The 26,859-nt window shown below is 46.2% G+C and overlaps 1 protein-coding gene across 2 annotated transcripts; it reads left to right on the forward strand.

Annotated features, from left to right (window-relative positions):
- Positions 1–274: 274 nt before the first annotated feature.
- VIPAS39 (VPS33B interacting protein, apical-basolateral polarity regulator, spe-39 homolog) lies at positions 275–26,345 on the forward strand. 2 transcript variants are annotated; one of them, XM_084793344.1, is made up of 21 exons: positions 275–416; positions 2,471–2,647; positions 2,759–2,851; positions 5,600–5,702; positions 7,149–7,289; positions 8,720–8,758; positions 9,698–9,762; positions 10,451–10,507; positions 11,712–11,804; positions 12,263–12,296; positions 13,226–13,328; positions 14,866–14,893; positions 16,009–16,082; positions 18,083–18,158; positions 18,747–18,881; positions 19,959–20,000; positions 20,320–20,409; positions 22,840–22,926; positions 23,388–23,477; positions 24,216–24,320; positions 25,388–26,345. In XM_084793344.1, the coding sequence occupies exons 3-21, from the start codon at positions 2,759–2,761 to the stop codon at positions 25,406–25,408; spliced, it is 1,476 nt and encodes a 491-aa protein (XP_084649470.1). In that variant the 5' UTR covers positions 275–416; positions 2,471–2,647; the 3' UTR covers positions 25,409–26,345. The 2 variants fall into 2 exon arrangements, with proteins under 2 accessions (XP_084649470.1, XP_084649469.1); XM_084793343.1 differs by lacking the exon at positions 2,471–2,647.
- Positions 26,346–26,859: the final 514 nt, after the last annotated feature.

The raw sequence follows: 26,859 nt of genomic DNA on the forward strand, positions 1-26,859 counted from the left end.
TCAAACTCCCAATCCTCACCGGTAGGGACACAAAATATTCGTCTCATTGTTTCCTTGCGCCCTAAAACGACTCTGCTGAGCCTGATGGGAGTTGTAGTCTTGAAAACAATCCTTCCGATAACTGCGGAAGGTCACACTGAAAGTAAAGGAAATGACCTAGCACGATGCACTAGTCTTTTTGGGAATGGTAGTTCAGAAGCCCCGCGGCCCACCGGCAGAACGCAAGGATGATAGAGGTCAAAGAACTACAACTTCCAGAATGCTTTGCGGGCAGTCCTTCCCCGGCTCCCTCTTCTTCGATTGCCTAGCGTCTGTCCTCTTCGGCCCCTTCTCTATGCCGCACAGCCTAATTAGAAAGGGTGGTCCGGCGGTTGAGCCTGGCGCTGTCCTGAGAGGGAGGGCTCGGTGTGGAAGAGGTGAGGGTCTCCTAAGCCCCTGTCTAGACCGCGTGTCTAGCTGAACCCACCCTCTCCGCATCCTTGTTCTTTTCCGGGCTCCTCCGAGGCATCCCTACACTCTTACTCTTGACCTGATTCTTCTGGTCGGGATCACTCTTGGGAACCAGTGTATGCTCGGAGCTCGAGCTTCCCAGTGAGCCCCAGCAGCTAGTTGAGAACTTTTGGTTCTGAACGAGCATGTCCTCTCTCAGGGACCCTCCAGGCTCTTTATGTTTGCTGTAGATGTGTGGCTTCCTGGACGTTCCTGTTGTAGTAACCTAGCATCGCCTTAAAAATGTAGCCTAACTTAGAGTAGCTGGTTTCTACAGTGCCCCGAGGCAAGGAGTGTCTTGGTTGTGGGTTGCTTCTTGTTTTGTTTGGAATGGGTCCTCTTTTCCCTGTGCCATGTTACTGTTCTCTCTCAGCTGTCAGCCTACCCTTGTGGGGCCCTCAGTGTACAGGTGAAGATAGGATCAAATCTCGGAAGCATTTAAAATCACTGAAATCCCCTTTTTTTGCTCACTCTGAACATTGTACGGGATTGCTTTGTGTCGTCTTAGAATTATTAAATTGTTACCATTTACTTACCAAGTAAGCCACGGTCTCTTTTCCTGCCAGAAATATAGATTATTATATCAACTGCTATAGTCTGGTTAAAGATTCTAGAAATTCTCTCGTGGAATATTAGGCTTGTTAGACACATTCTCTGCTTATTTGTAGGTACCGTTGTAAAGATCTGTCTAGTCTTCCCAAAAATTGTGTGTGTGTGTGTGTAGGTGTCTAGGAGCCAGAGAACCTGGATTGTATTTGGAGTAGGAGTGATTAGTAAAGATGTTTAATACTTTGGTGCTTTGTTTCCCTGGCTGTGGGGAAGGGGGTCTCCCAGACCTACCTTTTAGGATTGTTCTGAGGACAAACGAATGACACTTAATCTTTAAGACTGCTTTAAAAAAAAATTTTTTTTTTGAGGCTGGGAATATAGTTCAGTGGTAGAGTGCTTACCTAAAATATGTGGGGCCCTAAGTTCAATTCCCAGCACTGCAAAAAACTAAATAAACATCTCTAGTTTTATATGAGGTCCAATTAAGTAATAAAAGCTAATGGTGGCCATTGCCTTTCTGTCAGGCAGTAAGCGCTTTGTGTATATTGTCTAGTTTAGTCCTAATGCTTTCTTTTCTTTTTTCTCTTCTTTTTCTTTGTTTGTTTGGTTTTTTTTTTTTTCTTCTGTTTTTGGTGTTTCGAGACAGGATTTCTCTGTGTAGCCTTGGCTGTTCTGGACTCACTTTGTAGACCAGGCTGGCCTTGAACTCACAGAGATCCACCTGCCTCTGCCTCCCAAGTGCTGGCATTAAAGGCCTGCGCCACCACCCCGCCCACGACTAGTCCTAATTCTTATAAGAAATGCTACCTGCTATGCCCATTTTACAGATGAGGAAGTAAAGACCTGTCAGTAAAGTATCCAATACTGAAAGGATGTAATCTAAAGTGTTTATTTTCTGCTAGGTACTTCGTTAGATTTTCTGAGTACTACTTATTCTTCACTATAAGCCAGGAATGCAAGACAGCATTTCTCCAAGTCTTAGAAACAGAGCCATTTACTTAGAAATCCTGTAGCTGATCAGGTGCGGTGGAAGTTTTGATACTTAGCTATCCAGTTTAGTTTTAGAGGATTTGGGATCTTTTGGCTAATCGTATATATTTTGTTTTCCTGATAATATTCCCAAAAATTGGCCCCAGAATTGGCCAAGTGATTAATAAAATAATCATGAATTGATTATCCAGACAAGATTATATTGCTTTCTCTTTGTTTATGTTCAGCACTGACAGGGCATAATGGAAAAGAGGGACATTTGTTGGCTATAGTCAACTGTAGTGTTCCCAGAGCTTGGGAGCGCATCTCAGAGGTGGCTCTCATGAGTTCACCTATTCTGTTTGGGGTGAGCTTGGGCTGATCTCTGTGTGTTCAGCAAAATTATGATGAATCCTGAGAGCGTTTGCCTCTCTTACAGTATCCCCTTTGCTTGGTACCCTAGCTCTAGTGGGATCCTTCTGCAGGGAGACCAGAGCTTGCACTTGTCATAGTTGTCATGACCCCTGAGTGCTTGAACACAATAAACACAGTAAGGCTTCTAGGAATGAATGTCTGGCTCGCTGGACTATCTAACCTGATCTGATGAGCTGGAAACCCAAGGATCTGACTTACACAGCCGGTGCTATGCCAGATTCCTCTCTATACCCCTTACTTCTGGGAGCTATTGGTAGTGGAACACTTTTTGGAGAGATCCAAAAAGGGACCTGTCCCTGTCTTCCTTTCCCTGCAGATGAACCGGACAAAAGGTGACGAGGAGGAGTATTGGAACAGCTCCAAGTTCAAGGCTTTCACTTTCGATGATGAAGATGATGAGCTCTCGCAGGTAGATTTCCACAAGGGCCAAGGGTCATACCTTACTCTTGGCTGCCTCTCTAAAGTTTCTTCTCATCTACAGGAGGCTGGTAATGTTGGGTCAGCTGTTCAGAAAAGCCTGCGTGTTAGTCAGCTTTCTACCGTTATATGAAATACCCAGTATCCAGGGGGCTGGGGAGATGGCTCAGAGGTTAAGAGCACTGGCTGCTCTCCTAGAGGTCCTGAGTTCAATTCCCAGCAACCACATGGTGGCTCACAACCAATTATAATGTGATCTGATGCCCTCTTCTGGTGTGCAGGTGTACATGCAGACAGAGCACTGTATACATAATAAAAAAATCTTGTAAAAATAGAAAGAAAGAAAGAAAGAAAGAAAGAAAGAAAGAAAGGACGAACCAAGGTAATCAGCTGGTCCAGCCTTATCGTTGGTTGAGTTTTCAAGGTTCTAGATGGTGGTCAGTTAGCTCTGTTGTTCTGGAACTGGGAGAAGCAGCACATCACGGTGCAGCCACATGATAGAACAAAACTGCTTATCTCATGGCCAGAAAGCAAAGAATATGAATAGAACAGGGCACAGTCCCACAATCCTCTTTGGCCAAAGGATCTCCTATTAGGCTCCACTTCTCAAAGCCTCCTCATAGGGGTACCCCAAAGGACCAGGTTTTAACCCATAAGCCTTTTGGGGACACTCAGAATCCAAACTATGTAGTAGCCTCTGAAATGTCTCCGCCAGTAAGGGTGCTAGCACAATCCCAGTGGCCTGAATTTAGTCTTCAGAGCAGACTCCATAAACTAGTCCGGCATAGTTAGGTTTCTGTTCCTGTGATAACCCAAAGGAAGAACTGGCTTATTTCATCTTATAACCCTCTGGTTGTACTCCACCACTGAGGGAAGTCAGGGCAGGAACCTGGAGGCAGGCACTGAGCAGAGGCTGCTGCTTACCGGCTTGTTCATCCTGCTCTCTTTCAGCTCCCAGGACTACCAGACCAGCAGTGGTGCTGCCACAAACCAGTCTGCTAGGGACATTTTCTCAACTGAGGTTCCTTTTCCCAAGTGCCTCTAGTGTGTGTTAAGTTGACATACATCTAGCCAGCACCCTCTATGCCCGGCCTTGTGCAGTGTGATGGGCACACCTGTACATACGTGTGATACATGCACACACACTACATTCAAGTTAGAAACAGATAGAAACTATAGCAACCTTCACGGAGAAAAGCGCTTAAAAAAGAGCCAGAAAGATTATAAAAGCTAACTTTACCCTTACTTTTACTTTAAGGAAAAAAAAATTGACTGGACATGGTGATGCATGCCTTTAATCCCAGCACTTGGGAGGCAGCAACAGGCAGATCACTGTGAGTTCGAGGCCAACCTAGTCTACAGAGCAACTTCCAAGATAGCCAAGGCTAGCCTCAAGCTTGATAGTGTATAAAGACCTTGAATTTCTGATATGCCTGCTTTTGTCTCCTTTTTCACTTTTAAAGAATTTTTATTTTATTTATTTATGTGTGAGGGTGCACATGTGCCGTTGTTTGTATGTGGCAGACAGAGAATAGCTTGCAGGAGTCCGTTCTCTCCTTTAACCATGTGGGTCCTGAAGATTGAACTCCTTGGTAGCAAATGCCTTCACCTGTTCAACTGCCTGGTTTGTGTGTCAACTTGACACAAGCTAGAGTCATAGAGGAAGGAGCCTCAGTTGAGGAAATGCCTCCCTGAGATCCAGCTGTAAGGCATTTTCTGTTAGTCATTGGTGGGGGCGGGCCTAGCCCATGGTGGGTGGGGCCATCCCTGGGCTGGTGGTCTTGGGTTCTATAAGAAAGTAGCTGAACAAGACAGGGTTTGCAAGCCAGTAAGCAGCACCTCTCCATGGCCTCTGCATCAGCTCCTGCCTCCAGGTTCCTGCCCTGCTTGAGTTCCTGTCCTGACTTCCTCTAATGATGGACTATGATCTGGAAATGTAAACCGAATAAACTCTTTCCTCCCCAGCTTGCTTTTCAGTCATGGTGTTTCCTCACAGCAATAGAAATCATCACTAAGACATCTGCTGAGCCATCTTACAGGTTCCTGATTGTTTGGGTTTTTTTGTTTTTGTTTTTTTTTTTCATTTTTCTCCTCTCTCTCTCTCTCTTAAACAGAGTCTCACATGTAGCCTTAGGTGGCTTTAAACTCACAGAGATCTGCCAGCCTTTGTCTCTTGAGTGCTTAAAGGTGTGCGGCTGCATCTACCATGCCCAGGTTTTTGGTTTTGGTTTTTTGGTTTGTTTGTTTAGTTGTTTTTTTTTTGTTGTTGTTGTTGTTTTTGCTTTTTTTTTTCATTAGAGCTGCCTCTACCTTATGAATGCTGTAATTATAGGCATGTACCACCACACTCAATTTATATTGTTATTTTTGAGATGGGATCCTATGTTCTTGGGCTCAAGCTGCCTTCCTGCATCTGTCTTCCTGGCAGCTGGAACCACAGGCACACACCATTGCACCTTGATAACTTGTTTTTGAAAAATGGCATGCTTGGTAATAGTCATTTTTGGAGAAGTGAATAAAATTTACTCAGATTTGCAAACAAGCCCTAGTTAGGATATGGTAGAATTCCAGAGCGGCTTTGACTCCTCCGCTGCAGTGCTGCAGTGCAGTGATTTCCAGGCTGGATGCAGACTACAGGTAGTCATTGGCAGTCATCGAGGCCCGGTTGCTCGGTCTTGGTGAGCAGTGACAGGAGGGAAGTGAGGACTGCCAGCCTACTCTGCTTCATGTCCCTCTACAGTTAAAGGAATCCAAACGGGCCGTGAATAGCCTTCGAGACTTCGTAGATGACGACGATGACGATGACCTGGAACGAGTCAGCTGGACTGGAGAGCCTGTGGGAAGTAAGAACCTGGAGAGGCTATTAGGGCGTCCTGTCAGTCACAAAGGCTGCGCCTCTGTCTCTCAGTGCCGCTCAGAAACAGCTCTGCTGCAGCCCGCACGTTAACATCAGGCAGAGCCCTGTGGAGAAACACAACAGTGACGCTTATGTGGCTTCCTGGAGTGAATGCTTGGATGGCTAGTTCAGACTCGTGGGTGCTTGTTAAAATTACAGGTTCCTAGGCTTTGCCCTGGAGAGTCTCATTCAGTGGGTTTTTGTTGGGGAGGGATGTGTGTGTGTGTGTGTGTGTGTGTGTGTGTTGAGAACTGAATGTGTCCTCCACAACTGAGTTATAGTCTCAGCTGAAGGGAGTAATATGTAGTCCTGTTTGGGGACTGTTAACTTAAATCTTATAACAGGTTGTCAGAACTACAGTCCTTAGCCATCAGGTTGTTTTGTTTTGTTTTGTTTTATATTACATATACAGTGTTAAGTCTGCACACCAGAAGAGGGCACCAGATCTCATTATAGATGGTTGTGAGCCACCATGTGGTTGCTGGGAATTGAACTCAGGACCTCAGGAAGAGCAGACAGTGCTTTTAACCACATCTCTTCAGCCCTTTAGCCATCAGTTCTTTTTTGTTTTGTTTTGTTTTTTCCGAGACAGGGTTTCTCTGTGTAGCCTTGGCTGTCCTGGACTTACTTTGTGGACCAGGCTGGCCTCAAACTCACAGTGATCTGCCTGCCTCTGCCTCCCAAGTGCAGAAATTAAAGGCGTGCGCCACCACACCTGGCTTAGCCATCAGTTCTTAATTATGTAACACCACTTAATTTCTTCATAAACTGTCTAATTTTCTTCCCTTCATTTTTCCATCTGATTTTAAAAGTTTTTAATTAAAAGTTTTTTTCCGCCGGGTGTGGTGGCACACGCCTTTTGTTCCAGCACTCTGGAGGCAGAGGCAGGAGAATCTATGTGAGTTCAAGGCCAGCCTGGTTTACAGAGTGAGTTCCAGACATCCAGGGCTACACAGAGAAACCCTGTCTTAAAAAACCAAAACAAGGGGCTAGAGAGATGGCTCAGAGGTTAAGAGCACTGGCTGCTCTTCCTAAGGTCCTGACTTCAGTTCCCAGCAACCACATGGTGGCTCACAGCCGTCTATAATGAGATCTGGTGCCCTCTTCTGGTGTACAGGCCTACATGCAGGCAAGAACACTGTATATATAATCAATAAATAAATTTAAAAAAAAAAGAAAGAGAGAGAGAGGGGCAGGGGAGAGGAGAGGCAGAGCATTTTCCCATAGATTTGAAGACTATTTGCATTGCCTTCCATTTCCTCCTCCATTTGACAATGGTCCTAATGACTGGCCTCCTGCTGGCCGGGGGCCCAGGGCCTCTCAGCAGCCTTAGAGTTTGTGGGGGTCAAGGGCTGCCTTGGAAGAGGCTTACTTGGTTCTTGCCGTCCTGCAGGTATCTCATGGTCCATCAAAGAGACTGCTGGGAGTAGTGGGTCAACCCCTGAGGCACGCGAGCAGCTAAAGGGCCGAAGTAGCTTCTACACACAGCTACCTAAACCTGCTTCCACCTACTCCCTGAGCAGCTTCTTTAGAGGTAAGGCGTGGGGTAAAGGACAGGAGCATTCATTTTCCTTCATCAGGAACATGCTCAGGCTGATGTTTTCATTGACTGTGAAAGAATTCTCCTTTGAGCGGGCAGCTTAGTAGGAGGAGTAGACGAGATGAGAAATTGCCAGGCATTAGCCTAGATCTGTAGAACATGAATGAAGCTGACAGACAGCCCCGTGTCAGGTATTGAAATTTGTCTAGATCAGAATTCCTCTTTGCCTTTTATGCCATCCTGTTAGGAATCTTTGTGTGTCCCTGGTGGGAATGTGTAATTGTGCAGCCGCCATGAAAGATGGTGTGGCAGTTTCTAAAAAAGTTGAACAAAGGATTAGCATGTGAACTACTGTCACTGTTAGGTACTTCTCAAAAGGAATTGAATGCAGGGGCTTGAGCAGATGTTTGTATGCTAGTATTTGAGAAAGCATTATTCAAAAGCCAAAAAGATTAGAGCAGTGTGGTGTCCTTGTGGGCTAAAAGGACAAGCACAACACGGACTACACATGCAATGGACTGCTACTTACTCTTAAAAGTGAACGGAAGATGCATGTTATAATAGGGATGGACCTTAGGGAATTATACAGGGTGCCGTAAACAACAGGACAAATACTGTGTGGCACCACCCATGTGGATAGATAGCTCCTGGAGACAGAAGGTAGGACAGCAGTCCCCTCAGGGCTGGGGAATGGAGAGTTACTGCTTACAGGCAGAGAGTCTCAGGGTAGTGGAACTGGATGGTGGTTGTCACTGTATTTCATGCCACTGAATTCTACACTTAAAGATAATAAGAGTAGTAAATTTTTCATTGTGTATATTTTATCACACTTAAAATATTTCTCTCTGACCCCTATTGACTAGCATGTTAGATTGCTGAAGTTGAATAAAAGCTTTTATGTATTTTACTTTTTCATGTGTATGGGTGTATTGCTTGCATATATGTCTGTGTACTATCTATATGCCTGGTATCCATGGAGACCAGAAAAGGATGTTGGCACCACTTGAACTAGAGTTTTGGGGTTTTTTTTGTTGTTGTTGTTCTTTTTTTTTTTTTTTTCAAGACAGGGTTTCTCTGTGTAACCTTGGCTATCCTGGACTCACTGAGGCTGGCCTCAAACACACAGCAATCCACCTTCCTCTGCCTCCCGAGTGCTGGGATTAAAGGTGTGCGCCACCACACCCGGCCACTTGAACTAGAGTTACACATGATTGTGAGCCACCCTGTGAATGCCAGGAGTCAAATTCTGCTCTTCTGGGAAACTGCCAGTGCCCTTAACTCTGAGCCATCTCCCCATCCCTGAATAAAAGCTTTATAAAGCTGTCTCTCAACATTGCATCATAAGGCTCTATGTGCCCCATGTCCTCAGCCAATTATGGGTGGTCTGACTTGAACTGTTGGCCTCTTTCTGTTCTTTCCCTCAGGCAGAACTAGACCTGGGAGTTTCCAGTCCCTTTCTGATGGTAAGCACTGACCTCTTTTCTTCATTGCTCTTGGAGATGCTGGTGATTTGGGTGCAGCCTGGAGAGGCCTGGGGACAGGCGGTAATTAGATGGGCAGATTAACTTTCCTCTGAGTCTAGACAGAGTGTCTGGCACTAAGTGAGGAGGTAGAGGTTTCATAGGCTCCACCGCCAGGGATGACTGCTAGGGCTGCAGTCAAGAGAGAGCAGGACTCTACCTTTTCCCGTGGAGGTACCCAAGAGACAAAAGATTGGTTGTTTGTCTTATTTGGGGTTAAAAAAAAAGGGGGGGTGTTCTGGTGAGATAGCTCCCGACATAGAGGAATTTATACACAGGCTGGTGTCTTAGTCAGTGTTATATTGCTGTGAAAAGATACCATGATGACAGCAGCTATTGTAAGAGAAAGCATTTAACTGGAGCTGGCTTACAGTGTCAGAGGTTTAGTCCATTGTCATCATGGCAGGAAGTGTGGCAGCATCATGGCGCTGGAGCAGTAGCTGAGAACTTCATCCTGATCTGGAGGCAGAGAGAGAGAGACAGAGAGACAGAGGGACAGAGAGAGACACACACACACAGAGGCAGACTCTGGCCTTGGTGGGTTTTAGAAACCTGAAAGCCCGCCCCAGTGATACACTTTCTCAAACAAGGCCACATCTCTTAATCCTTCTAATCCTTTCAAACAGTGCCACTCTAGGGATTTAAACATTTAAGTCCATGAGCCTGTGGGGACCACTCTTATTTAAACCACCATAGCTAGATGACATGAGTCTGATCTCTTGGTATGTATGTACACCCCTGAAGCGCACACGTGCATACACGCACACACACTCGTGCTCATGCATGCACAGACACAGCTTGTGAGGAAGAAGCAAGAAAGGAAAGAATGGTAAGAAACAGGCTGCACAAAGCCTTCTAAACTGGCTTCTGGTTTCTTTCCAGCTCTGTCAGACACACCTGCCAAAAGCTATGCTCCAGAGGTGGGGAGACCTAAGGGAGAATACAGGGTGAGTTACAGAATTTCTCTGTCATTGTATATGCATTGGCCAAAGCGCCATTATGCAGCTCGTGACCTCTCTTATGGATGAGAAAATTGGTCTTAGTTGGGCTCTCACATCCAGGAAAGGCTAGAACTTGGCCTCAAGATCCGTCTTTTCTGACACAGGCTCCGTGCTTCCTTACCCCTTCTGCTACCTTTTTGGAGTTTGACATAAAGCCAAGTTATTGTCTCTGTAGTCTGGGACATGGTGGAGGTGGGTGTCCCATGAAGCATTCTAAACAAGTAATTGATGCAAAGGAAGAAACTATAGTCTAAGATTACAGGGGGCTATGTGCCAAATGTCTTTGCTTTTCTTGGCAAATGATACTGACTACTGGGGTCTCAGGTGCAACTGGTTGCATGTAGAGTTTGGAACTCTGAGCCACTAGGCCGAGGGGTCTAACCTCTTACTGCCTCTGCTGCCCTTGCTCTAGTTCCTTTAGAAACTAACACCACGGCCAGACTCAAAACAGGACCATTCCAGTTGTGGGTTTGGTTTTGTTTTGTTTTGTTTTGTTTTGGTTTGGTTTGGTTTTTATTAATTCTCTCCCATAGAGTATTTCTTCCATGGTGCAAAGATTGAGTTTGAGACTGGAGCTGATAGACTAGCAGTTCTGAGCCCTTAATGTATGGTCTGTCTGTTGCTCATATTCCAGGATTACAGCAATGACTGGAGCCCCAGTGATACAGTGCGACGCCTCCGCCGGGGCAAGGTAAGGCTACCGAAGAGAAAAGTCTTATAGGATTCTTTAGCAAGGGGAGTAGTGTGTTCCCACAGGAAGGATGTCCTGACATCCTTTCCCAGTTCCCATTTCTGGAGTGGAGTGGTTTTCAGGAGCAAAGCAAACCCACTACAGTTAGAAGCCGGCTGCAAAATCTCGGGGGTTGGAGTTGCTTTGCCAGCATAGTGGAGAAGCCATGGTGGATGAGAGTAGCTATGTGTGGTAGAGCATGCCTGAAGTCCCAGCACCTGGAGGCTGAGGCAGAAAAATAGCAAGTGTAAAGCCACCTTGGGCTACACAGCAAGTTTGAGGCCAGCCTGGGTGCACAGTGGAGGCCCTCTCAAACCTGCTCTTACCCCACACAAGAAAGAGAGTGATGCATTGTGAGTTATTTTTTATACATGGTGTGGGATAAGTGTTGATTTGAGTTTTTTTTTTTTTAATATTTATTTATTTATATATTATGTATACAATGCTCTCCCTGCATGTGCACCTGCAGGCCAGAAGAGGGCATCAGATCACATCATAGATGGTTGTGAGCCACCATGTGGTTGCTGGGAATTGAACTCAGGACCTCTGGAAGAGCAGTCAGTGCTCTTAACAGCTGAGCCATCTCTCCAGCCCCTAAATTTTTTTTTTAACAGTCTGCACTGTTAAAAAACTTTTTTTGTTGAAATTTGGAAGTATTTTCTTTGAAAGTTAATTGATGATTTAGTGACAATCTTTTTTGTGTGAAACTCTAAGAAAGACAGAATTACAATGACTGGAAGCAGATGAGTGGTTGGTGAGCCAGGAACAGGAGGACGTTAATGTCGGCATGGCCTGAGGGGCAGTTAAAGGGTGTGAGCAGCATTCTGTGTTGGCCCTAGTGTTTACTAGGATATAGGCACTCTCAAAGCTGAGCTATATACTTGCATAGGGTTGATTTTATTATATGAAAACTATATGAAGAAAAAATAAATGATGATTTATTGACTTGGTCAAGACTTGAAGACATCAGCCTCCGACAGGGCATCACATTGGCCTAGATAGAATACAGAGGGACCTTGAGGCTCACAGAGCCCAGAGACCAGTGTGGAAATACAGAGGCCCTCTCTGCGTGCCTCCTTTCATGGCTGTCCTTCCCTCACTCTCCCGTGACAAAGGAATAAAGGCAATGGCCTCCTTACACAGTCTTCGTGTTCTTGCTCTGCAGGTCTGCTCACTAGAGCGGTTCCGCTCCTTACAGGACAAGCTGCAGCTCCTCGAGGAGGCAGTAAACATGCATGACGGGAATGTCATCACTGCAGTAAGTGTGAGGGTTGAGGACTCAGTCAAACGTGACTTCACAGTTCGGGTTGCGTGTCAAGAGCCTGCTTCCTCTCTAGGCATTGGGCTCTCAGAAAGCTGTGTTCCAGCCTCAGGTGGAGGAGACATGCGTTCTGTGTAGAACTGTTCATTATAACCAGAAAACAGAATGCTGGCTGCTCTATATTCTGCAGAGTGGTATAGCAGTGGAACCGTGAGAGAATGCTTTCTAAGCAGACAGGAGGTAGAGTCTCTCAGCGTGAGTGGACACAGTGGGCATGGGCTTGTGGACACTAAGGACATGGCTCAGTTCCAGGAGTCCATCCTTTCTTCCTGTCCCACACAGAGGTGTGTCTGCCTGTAGTGATCCCTAACACGTCATTGGCTTCCTTCCTAGACATGAGGTGGTCGGGGCAGCCTTTGCGGAAGGGTGCACAGTCTTTGTCTCTTTTCCTCTAGGTTCTGATCTTCCTGAAGAGGACCCTGAGCAAAGGTGAGCACAGTTTGAAGGAAGTCTCCTCTCAGCGTGCATGTGGCTGTTATATCAGAATTCACCAGGATCAAGTCTGGTTCAGAGGCAGCAGGGGTGACCTGGGGCCTGAGAGCATGCATCACCTCTAAGGGCAGCCTGTAATGATTAAAAATGAGATGCCAGGTAACAGATATGATATGGCAAAGTTTATTATAGGACCATGGGAGAGCAGGGGAGGGGGAGGGGCGTGCGCGGCTGCAAGAAAGGTGGGGGGGGGAGAGGGAGAGGAAGATGAGCAAGAGAGAGAGGTGAGGTGAGTTTGCCCTTTGTGTATCCTGGGCAGCTGCCCTACCTAGTAGCAGGCTGGTAATGATGCCATAGGTTGCTAGGCAGACTAGGGGCAGGATGCTAACACAGCCTATAAGGTGTGGGCTATATTAGCCTCTCTCTTCATTGGGAACACATGGGCTGTGTGATTGGAAGTGAGAAGTGCCCACTCTTAGTGTTACTAAGAACCAAAAAGCTGACTGGGTGGCTGTGTGGTGCTCTAGGGCTGTGGTTCTCAACCTGTGGGTCGTGACCCCTGTGAAGGTTGAATGACCTTTTCACAGGGATCACATATCAGATATCCTCCTGTGTGTCAGATATTTACATTACGATTCATAACAGTAGCAAAATTACAGTTATGAAGTAGCAATGAAATAATTTTATGGTTAGGAAACCACAACACGAGGAACTGTATTAAAGGGACACAGCGTTAGGAAGGTTGGGAGCCGCTGCTCTAGAGCTTAGTGGCTGTTAATGATGGTGGATTGAGACCGGGAAGAACCCATCCTTAGCTTTTGCTGGGCTTTCAGGAGGTGATGCTTGGGTGTGTGAGTGGAGAGGCCAGTCTCAGCCTTGAGGGCTGGGAAACTTCTTTCCCCACCTAACTTCTTCCTACATGCCAGAGATCCTTTTCCGAGAGCTGGAGGTACGCCAAGTTGCCCTGAGACATCTCATTCATTTCCTTAAGGAAGTAGGGGACCAAAAGCTGCTGTTAGATCTCTTCAGGTAAGAACTGGGCTTCGGGTCTATGAAGTCTATCAGAAACATTTCCAGAGCACTCTGGGGGGCTGCAAAGAAATTGAAAGCACTGTTAGAAACACCTAGAAAACTAGATGTTGAAATGTGTTGGGATAGTTACACTACCATGCAGTCTGGGGACATCAGGTGCTGAGGACCAGGCCTCACAGGCAAGCACACTTGGAATGCGGATGCTTCTTACTTGTTCCTCTGTTAACTTCCTGAAAGTGGACTTTTCCCTTGTAAAATGGAGATAGTGACATCACTGCAGAGGGTCACAAAGACTGGGGTGAGTGGCTAGCATTAATGTGTTGTATTAATCAGCATTTGCTAAGCATTTTCTTATAAAATCCCCCATTAAAGGTGCCTTCCTCGGGCCAGGCGTGGTGGTGCATGCCTTTAATACCAGCACTTGGGAGGCAGAGGCAGGCGGATTGCTGTGAGTTTGAGGCCAGCCTGGTCTACAAAAGTGAGGCCAGGACTGTTACACAAAAAACCCTGTCTTGAAAAACAAAACAAAAAACAAAAACAAAACAAACAAACAAAAAAAGGTGCCTTCCTCTTGTTCACGTGATGCCAGTGAGTACAGTAGAAAAGAAGGAGGAGCTATAGCTTCCTAGTCAGGCTGCTCATCGGAGCGTTAGCATTTGGGTGCACCAGGAGGCTAGGTGAGAGCGAGCTGTCTGCTTGGTGGCCTTCTACCATCTTCTTCTCTGCTTCATTTCAGTAAGTGGAGGTGATTTCTTGCTCTTGGATTAAACCATATGCACATTTCATCCTTTCTTAAATGTCAGGAAGTGTGTGAGCCTCTGTTTAGGTTTTGTGCCCCAGAGTAACTCATTTACCCTGTGGACAGGTTCTGTGATGAGCTGCCCCATAGACTAAGCACTTTATTCACCTGGTTTGGTCAGAAGGAGTCTGCCAAACATGACATGCCCACAGAGGCGGGGTGCCTGCTCTCTCTGGCATGCCTTTCCAGTCAGGGAAGGTCTGTCAGGCATCCTTTCCTCACCTCAGTGTTGTTAATTACGGTTGGAGAATTGTGCAGAGTGTTTGTTTCCAAGGTTGTTTTTGATAAAAACAAAAACCTGTTTTAATTTTGAGTAAACAAACAGGTTGGGCAGTGGTTGCACATCCCAGCACTTGGGAGACAGAAGCAGGCAGAGTTCAAGGCCATCCTGGTCTACAAATGGAGTTCCAGAACAGCTGAGGCTACATAGAGAAACCCTGTCTCAAAAAGAAAAGACAGACAGAAAGACACACACAAGTAAGCAACCGTTGCTAGGGCAGGTTGTGTTTAAGCTCTTAATGCCCAACGGTTCCATTTAGTTAGAACAGAGGGGCAAGTAGAATGTGAGTCACTGAGTGTTTTGAAGGGGAAGACATGGTAGAAATGTAAGACTAGGGCTTACCTCGGTATACAGGAGATGAGTGGAACTGGGTTTCTTCTAGACCTGTCACCTCTGAGAGGAAATGCCACACCTCAGTAGATTAAACTGTCCCACCCCCTTCTGCTTTCCCCCAGGTTCCTAGACAGAACAGAAGAGCTGGCGGTAAGTGTGACATTTGTTTCTACTAGGAATCTATTTACCAGGCATGAAGTCAAAGTCCAGCCTGGCCACCAAGTTCTCCTGCTCAGTCCTTTTCTTGTTGGTTACATGTGGAAGACGGGTATGTGGGAAAGGACACTGCCCAGCTACTCCCCACACATGGCCATCTACAGTCCAGGACTTGGGGAGTCAGGGATGTGGGTCTTTAGAACATAGAAAGTGTCCTGACAAGCTAGGGAGATGGCTCAGGGATAAAGTGCTCCTTGTGCAAGCATGAGACCGTGGCCCATGTAAAAATTGCGTGCTGTGGGAACGCATCTGCAAGCCCAGTGCAGTGGGAGAGCCTGGCTCAGAAGAGAAGGTGGATGGACTGAGGAGACGGCTCAGTAGTTAAGAGTGTGAACTGCTCATGTGGAGGGCTGGAACTCTGTTCCCAGCACCTAGGTCAGACTCCAGCCTCAGGGGATCTGATCTCCTGGCTCCTAAGGCACCTGCATTCAAGCACATGCACACAACTTAAAATAATTCTATAGAGACAGAATGGAGAGCCAGACAGTGGTAGCGCACGCCTTTAATCCCAGCACTCAGGAGGCAGAGGCAGGTAATTGCTGTGAGTTCGAGGACAGCCTGGTCTACAAAGTGAGTTCAGGACAGCCAAGGCTACACAGAGAGACCCTGTCTGGGGGGCGGGGGAAGAGTGATAATGGAGAACAATAGAGAAAGAACCATATATTGGCCTCTGGCTTTTATACACATACAAACACAGGCAAGTACACACATACTTACCACACACGTGGCCACTTAGTGTTCTCTCTCCCTCTCTTTTCTCTCCTTCTCTATGTGTGTGCATACATATATGTGTGCTTACACAAGTACTGTACATACTCTGAATGATATCCCAGCTCCTTCTCTCTTTTAAGGAGGCATGATGGCTCAAAATTCTGTGTTAGACGGGTGTGGTAGTGCACACCTTTTAATCCCAGCACTCGGGAGGCAGAGTCAGGTGGATCGCTATGAGTTCAAGGCCAGCCTGGTCTACAAAGTCTAGGCCAGCCAAGGAGACATAGGGAAACTCTGTCTCCAAAAACTACAAAAAAAAAATTCTCTGTGTTTTGTAGCTATCCCATTATCGAGAGCATTTGAACATTCAGGACCCTGAAAAACGAAAAGAATTTCTTAAGACCTGCATTGGGTGAGTATGGGAAAAGTAGTTCCATGCAGCTGCAGTAAGGGGAAGAAAGGCGCACGGAGTGGGTGGTTCAGACGGGAAGACTAACGGTGAATCCCACGGGGCACTGTTTGAAGGCCAGCTCCCTCGGTGGCTCCCCAGTACTAATCGTCAGCAGAGTTTTCACTGATTGAAGGAAACCTGAGAAAAATGGAGCAACATGGGATCTTCCCTAAAGTGAAATGTATAGAATTAGAAAGACTGTCTTTGTTCTGGGACTTTACTTCTCACATATCCCCTTTTTTTGGCAATAAAATTGGTGATACATTTTTAATGATTTATTTTTTTATACATTGATGTTTTACTTGCACGTATTTTATGTGAGGGTGATAGATTCCCTGGAACTGGAGTTACAGACAAGCTGTGAGCTGCCATGTGGGTGCTGGGAGTTGAACCTAGGTCCTCTGGAAGAACAGCCGCTGCTCTTAACCACTGAGCCACCTCTCCAGCCCCAGTGGTGACCTTTTTGTGATTTCATGAAATAAAAGTAAAGGTGACAACTCTTGGTGGGTCTTAAGCATTTTTCGTGTTGGGGGTCTTGAAGCCCCAGGTGTCAGGGCTGCTGCTGTGGCGCAAGCTTTCAGCCAAGCCCCAGCCCCGGATGTTACTGCTCTTCTGTTGGGATGCTCACTGCTCTCGGAAGTGACTCACCTTATTGTTGGCTTGCCTTCATTATAGGAAAGCGCTTCCTTGGGTTAGGCTGAAATGTGCTTTACTCTCTAGCCAGATGGCTACATAGCCTCCCAGCATCCCCTGCTTCTCAAGGCCCAGTGTTCACAATTGTTTTAGCCATTCCTCATGAGAGGATTTCCAGGGTCATATTTAGAATTTGCTTGTCTATGAAACCCCTATTTTTTTTTTCCTGGTGTTTCGAGACAGGGTTTCTCTGTGTAGCCTTGGCTGTCCTGGACTCACTTTGTAGACTAGGCTGGCCTCAAACTCACACAGATCCACCTGCCTCTGCCTCCTGAGTGCTAGGATTAAAGGCATGCGCCACCATGCCTGGCTTGAAACTCCTAATCTTGATGTCACCAGATTGAGAGCTGTGGTTTGCACTCAGGCTTGTTTCTGCAGTGAGTTGAGGAACAGGCGTCATTGTCTAACGGGTAGAAGTCTGAAATGAAGGTTAAAGGTGCCTTTTCCTGTCACATACCCAGAAAGGCCTGGAGCTTGTCATGTAATCAAGAATGACGTTGAACTCCTGAGCATCCTGGCTCCACCTCATAAGTGCTGGGATTATAGACCCGTGCCACCATATCTGGCTAAGGACATAGTTTTGAAGATGATTCCTTGACATTTCTGAAGATTGGTGCAATCTTTGCTAATTTGCAAACCTACCACTATGCTATATAATTTAATTTGCTTTTTATTCCTCTACACTAAAAATAGTTCACAGTCAGTAGAGGTCAGCAAGGCACAGAGCTCTGTTGGCATGTTGATGGTGGGCATTTTTGTGGGCTCACTAGCTTTGTGACCCACTCATCAAATAGCTAACTCCCCACAGAAGCAGGTTCTTATTCTTTCTACAGCAAAATCACTTTCAACTATGCATTTTGTAGACTTTGAGGGGATCCCTTTTGAACTTTCAAAGTCTCCATCTCTTTCTCTCTTTTGAAATTGGTTTCGTGTAGCCCAGGCTGGCCTTGAATTCCCTCCGCAGCCAGGTATGGCTGATACTGGGCTTCTCATGTCTCCACCTTGGGAACTGGGTGATGGGCATATGCCGCCTCACTTGTCTGTGCCGTGCTGGCGGCTCAACCTGGGCTTCATGCATGCTCCCTTTGGCACACCTCAGACAGCAGCCAGGCCAAAGTCTCCTCTGCTCTGCTTTCCTGCCTGCTTTAAAGGATATCGAGCAGGTGCGCTGACACCAGGCTCGAAAGGTTTTTGCGAGCATTTGGGTTAGTTGGGTTTGTGGAGATTTTCACATAGAAAAGGGTACTAACCTTGCGGACCTTCACCAGTTTACCATTTTCAGCAGAAGATTCTGCACACATCCAAGACCATTACACGCTCCTGGAACGGCAGATCATCATTGAGGTTAGAGCCCTCGCCACTGCCCAGGTTCAGAGCCGGGTAGCATCTGCACCACCCTTTGCTTTGCACACATTTTCTGGCACAGCCCTTTACTTCCCCTCTGTTTCTCTTGGTTGCCCTTCGGCACCCTTTTCCTTCTTACCTGCTGCTAGCCTAGAGGTGCTTACTGTTCCTCTCCATTCCAAATTGCTTGCATCATTTCCGCTTCCTCCTTCCCTTCCTCTCTCCTCTTTCTTTCTTCCCTTCTTCCTTTCTTTGTTTCTTTTCTTTCTTTTTGCTTTGAGACAGGCTGTCATAGAGCCCAGGCTGGCCTTGACCTCACTATGTAATGAGGCCATGAATGCCTGACCTTTCTGCTTCCTCCTCCCAAGTGCTGGGCTTACAGGCATGCAGCAGCACCATGCTGAGCTGTTGGGATCTGTGATCTGTTCGTGGGTTTGGCTCTCCCTGGGATATCCTAAGCGGTTCCCATGCTCTGCATTTTTGCTTCACTCCTGGGGTGGGAAACACAACCACTGAGGTAGTACAGGTTTTCTCCCGGCCTCTCCCCATAGACGTTGTTTCTCTTTTTCTGGGCTCACTCCACCACAGGCAAATGATCGACACCTAGAATCTGCGGGGCAGACCGAGATCTTCCGCAAGCACCCCCGGAAAGCGTCCATTCTCAACATGCCTCTCGTGACGACACTCTTCTACGCCTGCTTCTATCACTACATGGAGTCCGAGGTACAGGCGGAGTAAGAGCGGGGCCTTGTTCAGATCCAGTATTGTGACGTAGTGTCTGTGGCCTTGTGTGGTTTTCAAATACCAGCCACAAACTCTGCAGGCCCTCAGTAAGAGTGAGCCAGGGGCACAAAGGTTTATGAGGGTCTGTGTGGCCATATGTGGCTGGCACGCTAGCAGAGCACCTGGTGTCTCTGGTGCTGGCTCCCTTAGCAGTGGCACAGAAGAGATCAGTGTCAGATGGTTATGGGTAGCTCTCTATTTACAAAAAAAAAAAAAAAAAAAAGATAATAACTTTGTATGTGTGGGTGTTTTCATTTGATTGGTTAGTTGGTTTTGGTTTTGAGACAGGGTTTCTCTGTGTAACCCTAGCTATCCTGGAACTTGCTCTGTAGACCAGGCCAGCTTCAAATTCACAGAGATCCACCTGTGTCTACCTCCCAAGTACTGGAATTACAGGCCTGTGTATGGGTGTTTCGCCTGCATGTATGTCTGGGTACCCATGGAGGCCCAATAGGGTGGCTGATCCCCTGGGACTGGAATTACAAATGGTTGTGAGCTGCCGTGTGGATGCTGAGAGTTGAAGCCAGGTCCTCTGCAAGCACAGCCAGTGCTCTTAACCACTGGGTCACCTTTCCAGCCCCCTTTTCTCTAAAAGTTTGGACTTGACTTAACCCTTACAAGTTTGCTTTTCTTTTGCTTGGATTAGCAGGAAAATTGAAAAAGCACCATACTCACTAGTCTTTTTCCTGATAAAGTACGTTGTGTGGTGTTCCATTAGACTCAATGGAGACTTTCTCATAAATTGATTTCTATGTTTAAATGGTTTACAGTTTACACAGAAAGTCTGTTTAATAAAAAAGACCATGAGGAGCCAGGCATGGTGGTGCACACCTGTAATCCCAGCACTCAGGGAGGCAGAGGCAGGCAGATCTCTGTGAGTTCGAGGCCAGCCTGGTCTACAAAGTGAGTTTCAGGATAGCAGGAAAACCCTGTGTCGAAAAACCAAAACAAAAAAGAATGAATGATTTCATTAAAGTGAGTGATTTCATTGAAGTTTCTTCTCCCACGTCATCCTAGGGGACCTTCAGCAGTCCTGTCAACCTGAAGAAGACATTCAAGGTAGTGTTGCATTGTCTGCTTTGTAGAGTCAGAGTACTTCGTGGAGTACATGGTACTTGGAAAGCCTCTGCACTGTGGCTTTTGATGTCCAGGGGTAACTAGAAAGTTAGGAGTTTATGGGAAGTGAGAGAAAACTTGACTGTTCCAATGTACAGCAGTGCGGGTCTTGGAAGAGAAGGGGTTTTGATGACCTGCGAAATTCATTGCTTTTAAGGGACAGGATCAACACCAACAAATATATACGCTTTTCTAAAATGCTAAAGCATTTAGTGGATGCATTTCTATTTCCTCTTACTTTTTTCTGGTCTCTGTGCTTCAGATCCCAGACAAGCAGTATGTGCTGACAGCCTTGGCTGCTCGTGCCAAGCTTCGCGCCTGGAATGACGTTGACGCTCTCTTCACCACAAAGGTGGGGTTCCTGACACACGTGCTTTGAGGCCTTTGCAGAGAGAAGGCCTCTAGTTCCAAGTCCCAGTGAGTCTTCTTCCAGCTTCTGTTTGCAAAATTCTAAGTGTAAGGAAAATTTGAAAGAAGAATGTAGTGGCCACTGTTTGTACCTACAATTGTATTAACATTTTGCTGTATTGTTTAGCTTTTACTTTTTTGTTTTTTCAAGACACGGTTTCTCTGTGTAGCCTTGGCTGTCCTAGACTTGCTTTGTAGACCAGGCTGTCCTTGAACTCACAGTGATCCGCCTGCCTCTGCCTCCTGAGTGCTGAGATTAAAGGTGTATGCCACCATGCCTGGCTAGCTTTTTATTTTTAATACACATTTTGGCAGAGCCATTTGACCATAAACTATATATAACACTTTTCCCTTTAAAATTCAAGTATTTGTCTTATAAGTATTACATCTCAATAAATTAATCTATTTATCTTGAAGTATAGGAATCTACACTTAGGATTTTTAAAAAAAGATTTATTTATTATGTATACAATGTTCTGCCTGCATGTATGCCTGCCCGCCATAAGATGGCACCAGATCCCATTATAGATGGTTATGAGGCACCATGTTGTTTATGGGAGTTGCACTTAAGACCTTTGGAAGAACAGCCAGTGCTCTTAACCTCTGAGCCATCTCTCCAGCCCCAGGATTTTGTTTTTTAAGAATTTCTTTTATTTTATGAGCATGCACATAGCCCTGCATGTCTAATAACGTCAGAAGAGGGAATTGGGTCCCCTAGAACTGGAGTTATAGATGGTTGTGAGCCACCATGTGGGTGCTGGGAATTGAACCCAGGTCCTCTGGAAATACCTGCCATGTAAATATATCATTTTTAAGTTAGGTTATTACTGTTTTTTGCTTTTTTGTTTGTTTAAGATTATATGTAGGAATGTACTGTGTGAATGGCAGTTATAGATGGTTGTGAACCACTCTGTGGGCTCTGGGACTCCAACCCAGGGCCCTCTACAAGAGTAACAAGTATTCTTAATCTCTGACCCATCTCTCAGCCCCTTTTTTAGTTTTGTGTTTATGTGCTATTAGGATGCAGTGTATTCTATCCAATCCTTGGATATGGCTGTAATCGCTATTAATTTATATAGAGAGTTTAGATAGTTGATTATTATGTACCGTAAAGTGTGCAGTATGGTGTTTTGGTTTATATAATCCCTATTAATTTATATATATAGTTTGGACAATTGATTATTATGTACTGTAAAGTATACAGTATGGTATTTTGGTTTATATAATGGAATGGTTACTATAGTTTGAGCTAATAACATCCATCCTACGTTATCACGTGTGTGTGTGTGTGTGTGTGTGTGTGTGTGTGTGTGTTTTCTTTCTCAGGATTGGTTTGGTTATTTGAGATCTTTTGTGGTTCCATACAAATTGGTTTGACATCTAAATATATTTTTTCATTCTAGCCTTGAGAATTTTCTGTGTTTTTGTTTTCTTTTTTGTTTTGCTTTGATTTTTGAGACAGAGTTTCTCTGTGTAGGCTTGGCTGTCCTGGACTCACTTTATAAACCAGGCTGGCCTCGAACTCAGAGATCCCCCTGCCTCTGTCTCCCAAGTGCTGGGATTAAAGGTGTGAGCCACCACGCCTGGCGAATTTTCTGTTTTTCTACTTATTTATCAATTAGTTATATTAACTACTAAAGCAAAACATGCTCATAGAAAAATGCAACACAAGCCAGGTGTAGTGACTCATGTCTATAATCTCAGAACTCAGGGAGGCAGAGGCAGGCGGATCTCTGTGAGTTCAAGGCCAGCTTGGTCTACAGAGTGAGTCCAGGACAACCAAGGCTACACGGAGAAACCAAGTCTTGAAAAACCAAAATGAAAAATCTAATACTGTACACAAAATTCTATAATGATTGAGAGGACTAGAGCTGTGCTTCTGGTAACAGAGTGCGGAGAGAGCATGCACAAAGCCTGGACTCATTTCAACGTAAGGGTTCACTTTTGGTTGTCTACCTGCTCTGATTCCATTCGGGGAAAATACTGTTGTCAGTAGCTTCCCAGACCTTACTGCATGAATTCACAAACAAGCACTTCCATATGCATGTAAAGATGGAGAAGTACAATTCTTTTGTATTGACAAACTTATGGTCGATAGGTTATTAATCACTTACTCCATTTAGGACCATTTCACAGACTGTTTTCCATGCATTATTGCCTGGATCAAAGAACTTATTTTGTTTTATACTTTTTTTTCCCTACCCCCTACATTCCTTGGCTTTTCTTAAAAAAAAAAAATCTATCTTTCACTGTTTCCCTCCCACTCCCCCTCATCCTACCTACCTTGTTTTTCTGATGTGACCATGAAACACAAGCAGGGTGAGGCCAGTGTGCTAATGACGTGTGGCCCACCTGCTGCTGCCCTTTCTTTCAGAACTGGTTGGGTTACACCAAGAAGAGAGCACCCATTGGCTTCCATCGAGTCGTGGAAATTTTGCACAAGAATAGTGCCCCTGTCCAGGTAATGGCTCTGAAAAAGAGCTAGTGATGGGGACCTGAGCTGTGGTCATTTTCCTAAGGTAGCACTGGGACTGCTGGACCATAAGCTCGAAAAGGGCAGGCGGAACCTTCCTTTCACATGTAACCTCAGACCGTCTGAGGAGCAGCTCCGTGTCCAGCCATATGGAGACCTGCGCACTGTTCAGATAGTTCAGAGGACTCCTTCTAGGCAAAGTGGAGACACAGCAGGCGTGCCCTGGACCAGCTCTAGAGCCCTGTAGCCTGTGTGTCTGACTTCAGGGCAAGGAGGCCTGCTTTTCCCTTTTCTCCTGAGGTAGCAGGGGAGTCATTTCCCACTGCAAAACCATGGTTCCTCATGGCTCTTGCAGACACTGATATTGAATTCTCCCTTCCTTAGAGCTTATTTTTCCTCCCTAGGGAGTCCTGTATTTTCCTCATTAACCAGAGCACTTTTCCCTACAGATATTGCAGGAATATGTTAACCTGGTGGAAGATGTGGACACAAAGTTGAACTTAGCCACGAAGTTCAAGTGCCATGATGTTGTCATTGATGTGAGTTCCCAAGAAGTAGGAACCCTGAGCTAGATCCTGGGAGGAGAATCAGGGGCACAGCATTTACCCCAGCTCCTGGAATGTCCCAGGGGTTTTGACTGGATGGACAAAATAGTCTGGCAGGAGTGAGTTAGAAAACCGGGTGTGGTGGCGCACGCCTGTAATCTCAGCACTCAGGGAGACAGAGGCAGGAGGATCGCTGTGAATTTGAGGACAGCCTGGTCTTCAAAGTGAGTCCAGGACAGCCAAGGCTACACAGAGAAACTGTTTCATAAAACAAAAAACAAGCTGGGCAGTGGTGACGCAGGCCTTTAATCCCAGCACTTGGGAGGCAGAGGCAGAGGCAGAGGCAGGTGGATCTCTGTGAGTTCAAGGCCAGCCTGGTCTTCAGAGCAAGCTCCAGGACAGCTAGAGCTATTATACAGAGAAACCCTGTCTCAAAAAACCAAAACAAAACAAAACAAAATGAGTTTGGAGAACAACATTCCTGTGCTGTTTTCCCAGTGTTCTGGACTGAATTCCAGCTTTTAAGTTACATTCAGAATCATTAAAAAGAGTCAAGCTGTCTGAGCTCTGTGGCCTTCTCTCTAGCATGGGGATCGGTGGGTGCCTTACAAATGTCATCCTACTCTAATCTGCTGTCCTGTCCTTGAGCCCAGGGGCACAGAAACAGTGACAGAAAGAGCAGGCCCCTCCAGGGAAGGCCATGTAGGCATTTGACTGTGTTTTGCTGTACAGACCTGCCGAGACCTGAAGGATCGTCAGCAGTTGCTTGCGTACAGGAGCAAAGTGGATAAAGGATCTGCTGAGGAAGAAAAAATTGACGCCATTCTCAGCAGCTCGGTAAGCACTTCCTCTTACCCTCCAGTGAGCCTAGGAGACCGGTCACTAAGTAGCACCAAGTGTATGCTCCCAAGCCCTAGGCGGGCGCACTTAGCTGAACCACGTGGATATAAAACTCAGCTGTGGGCTGAAGTGGCCGGAGCGCTATGTTGAACAGCAGAAGTCACCCAGATAGAGGAATAACAGAGACCTCAGCATGAGGCTTAACTTGATTCCCTGCTTATTGTGTCTCTATGTAGCCCAGTCTAGCCTGACTCAGAGTATGTCCCAGGCTAGCCTCAAACTCTTGATGTCGCTGCCTCAGCTGCCAAGTGTGAGGGGTTGCATGCACGCTTGGCAGCTGAGGCAGCGACATCAAGAGTTTGAGGCTGGACAATACAGGTGGTAAACTTTAAACCCCTACCCAGATCTAGCCAATGGTCAGAAGGTTCTCCACAGTTGAGTGGAAAGTGGGATATGACTTTCTCACATACTGTGGTGCCTCATATTTGACCATGTCCCCTGGAGGGGGAGATCTGGTGGCACTCAGAGGAAGGACAGCAGGTTACCAAGAAGAGACTTGATACCCTGTGAGCATATACAGGCGGAGGTAATCCCCCTCAGGAACAGTCATAGGGGAGGGGAAGAAGGGGAAAATGGGAGGGAGGGAAGAATGGGAGGATACAAGAGATGGGATAACCATTGAGATGTAACAAGAATAAATTAATTAAAAAAAAAGAGTTTGAGGCTAAGGCCTGGCGTGGTGGTGCACGCCTTTAATCCCAACTCTCAGGAAGCAGAGGCAGGTGGATCGCTGTGAGTTCAGGACCAGCCTGGTCTACAAAGTGAGTTCAGGACAACCAAGGCTACACAGAGAAACCCTGTCTTGGGGAAAAAAAAAAAGAGTTTGAGACTAGCTTGGGATATACTCTGAGTTCTAGGCTAGACTGGGCTACATAGAGACACCCTGTGCCAAACAGACAACAAAACTCAACAGCCTCCAATCTAATCGTTATTTTTATTCCCTCCTCCTCATTATAGTGATGAATAAACACTGATCACACCTTTGTCTGCTTTTTTTTTCATAGCAAATTCGATGGAAGAACTAAGGGTCATTTGCTACCCTAAAACCTGCCCAACCCTTACTTTTTGCCTGTGAAAACAGAGAGCTCTGTTCTTGGGAGAGCCACGGCATTCTGCCACTTCAGCCTGTCATTCACAGGCAATGGCTGCTGGTTTGGGGACAGAAACCAGCATCTGCGCACATGTGTCTTCAGACTGATCTGTCCAAGGGACATTATCTAAAGGCCAGTAGCTAAGGCTTTGACTCCAGAAAGATGCTCTGCACCTGGTGCTGGCAGAAAGGTGGGAACCCACCCTTGGTCAGAGAGAAACGGCCGATTCAGAAGGCCATCTGGACTAAACTACGGGTGTCTCTGGATGCTTGTGACATTCCTATGTCATTTCTCTCAGCCATTGCTACCCAGAACCTGGTATTGGATGTCACATTTCTGCTCTAAAGGATGTCAGAACAAAGTTGACACTTCAGGGGCCTCAGGATGGGATACCTGTATTGCTCAGGACCTGCTGGAAACCAGATTCAAATTCTCGAGGCTCATGCCACATCCTATGACACTTCCTAGACATTGTGTGTCTTCAGCCAGGATCCAGCTGTTGTTCCTGTCAACTTCCCGTTCATGACTTGGGACCCTCTCTCATCTGCACTCTGTCCCGGTAGCGAGCCATCTGCTTCACCTCATCGTCTGCTTCTGTCTCAGATTCAGTCTTACTCAGAATTCAGGTTCACCATGCTGAGCGCTCTTAGGCAAAAATCATCTCAGCAGAAGCATCCGCAAGTCTCCCAGGGCCGGTGTGGCACAGTTCCACTCACAAACCTTCATAGAGGCGCTGTTCACCACTTGGCCTGCTGGGGACATCCGCAATGTTACTTTCTGCCCTGAGCCTCCTTGAACTAGATTTTCCTGATATGCTCACACTCCTAATAAAACTGTTGCATTCTTGGTGCTTCTCTTTCCCCTCTGGTTACTTAGTGTACAAAAGTGAACTAACTGCTCAGTGTCTTGTTTGCATCTGTGACTGTCAGCAGCCTGTCTTCACATCCCATTATAGTGTGACAGTGGCACAGCAAGGCAGCGGTGTTTGGCTAATAGCACTAATCCAAGAGACAGAAGACATGACCTCTCTCCCCAGCTCTATTGCTGACAAACCAGTGCAGGGGCAAGTCCCTGACCCTGTGTACCCACCATAGTCAGTGACTGGAGTGTTCTGCACTCTTGTGTCCAGTGAGTGAAGTGGTAGGAAAACAGATGAGGCACGCAGCCCCCAGCATGCTCTACTTTAAGTCTGTACTTCTTTTTTTTTTTTTTTACTTTATTAATTTATTCTTGTTACATCTCAATGGTTATCCCATCCCTTGTATCCTCCCATTCTTCCCTCACTCCCATTTTCCCCTTATTCCCCTCCCCTATGACTGTTCCTGAGGAGGATTAACTCCCCCTGTATATGTTCATAGGGTATCAAGTCTCTTCTTGGTAACCTG

The sequence above is a fragment of the Acomys minous genome (genome assembly GCF_964271855.1).
Source record: "Acomys minous genome assembly, chromosome: 8".
Lineage (NCBI taxonomy): Eukaryota > Metazoa > Chordata > Mammalia > Rodentia > Muridae > Acomys > Acomys minous.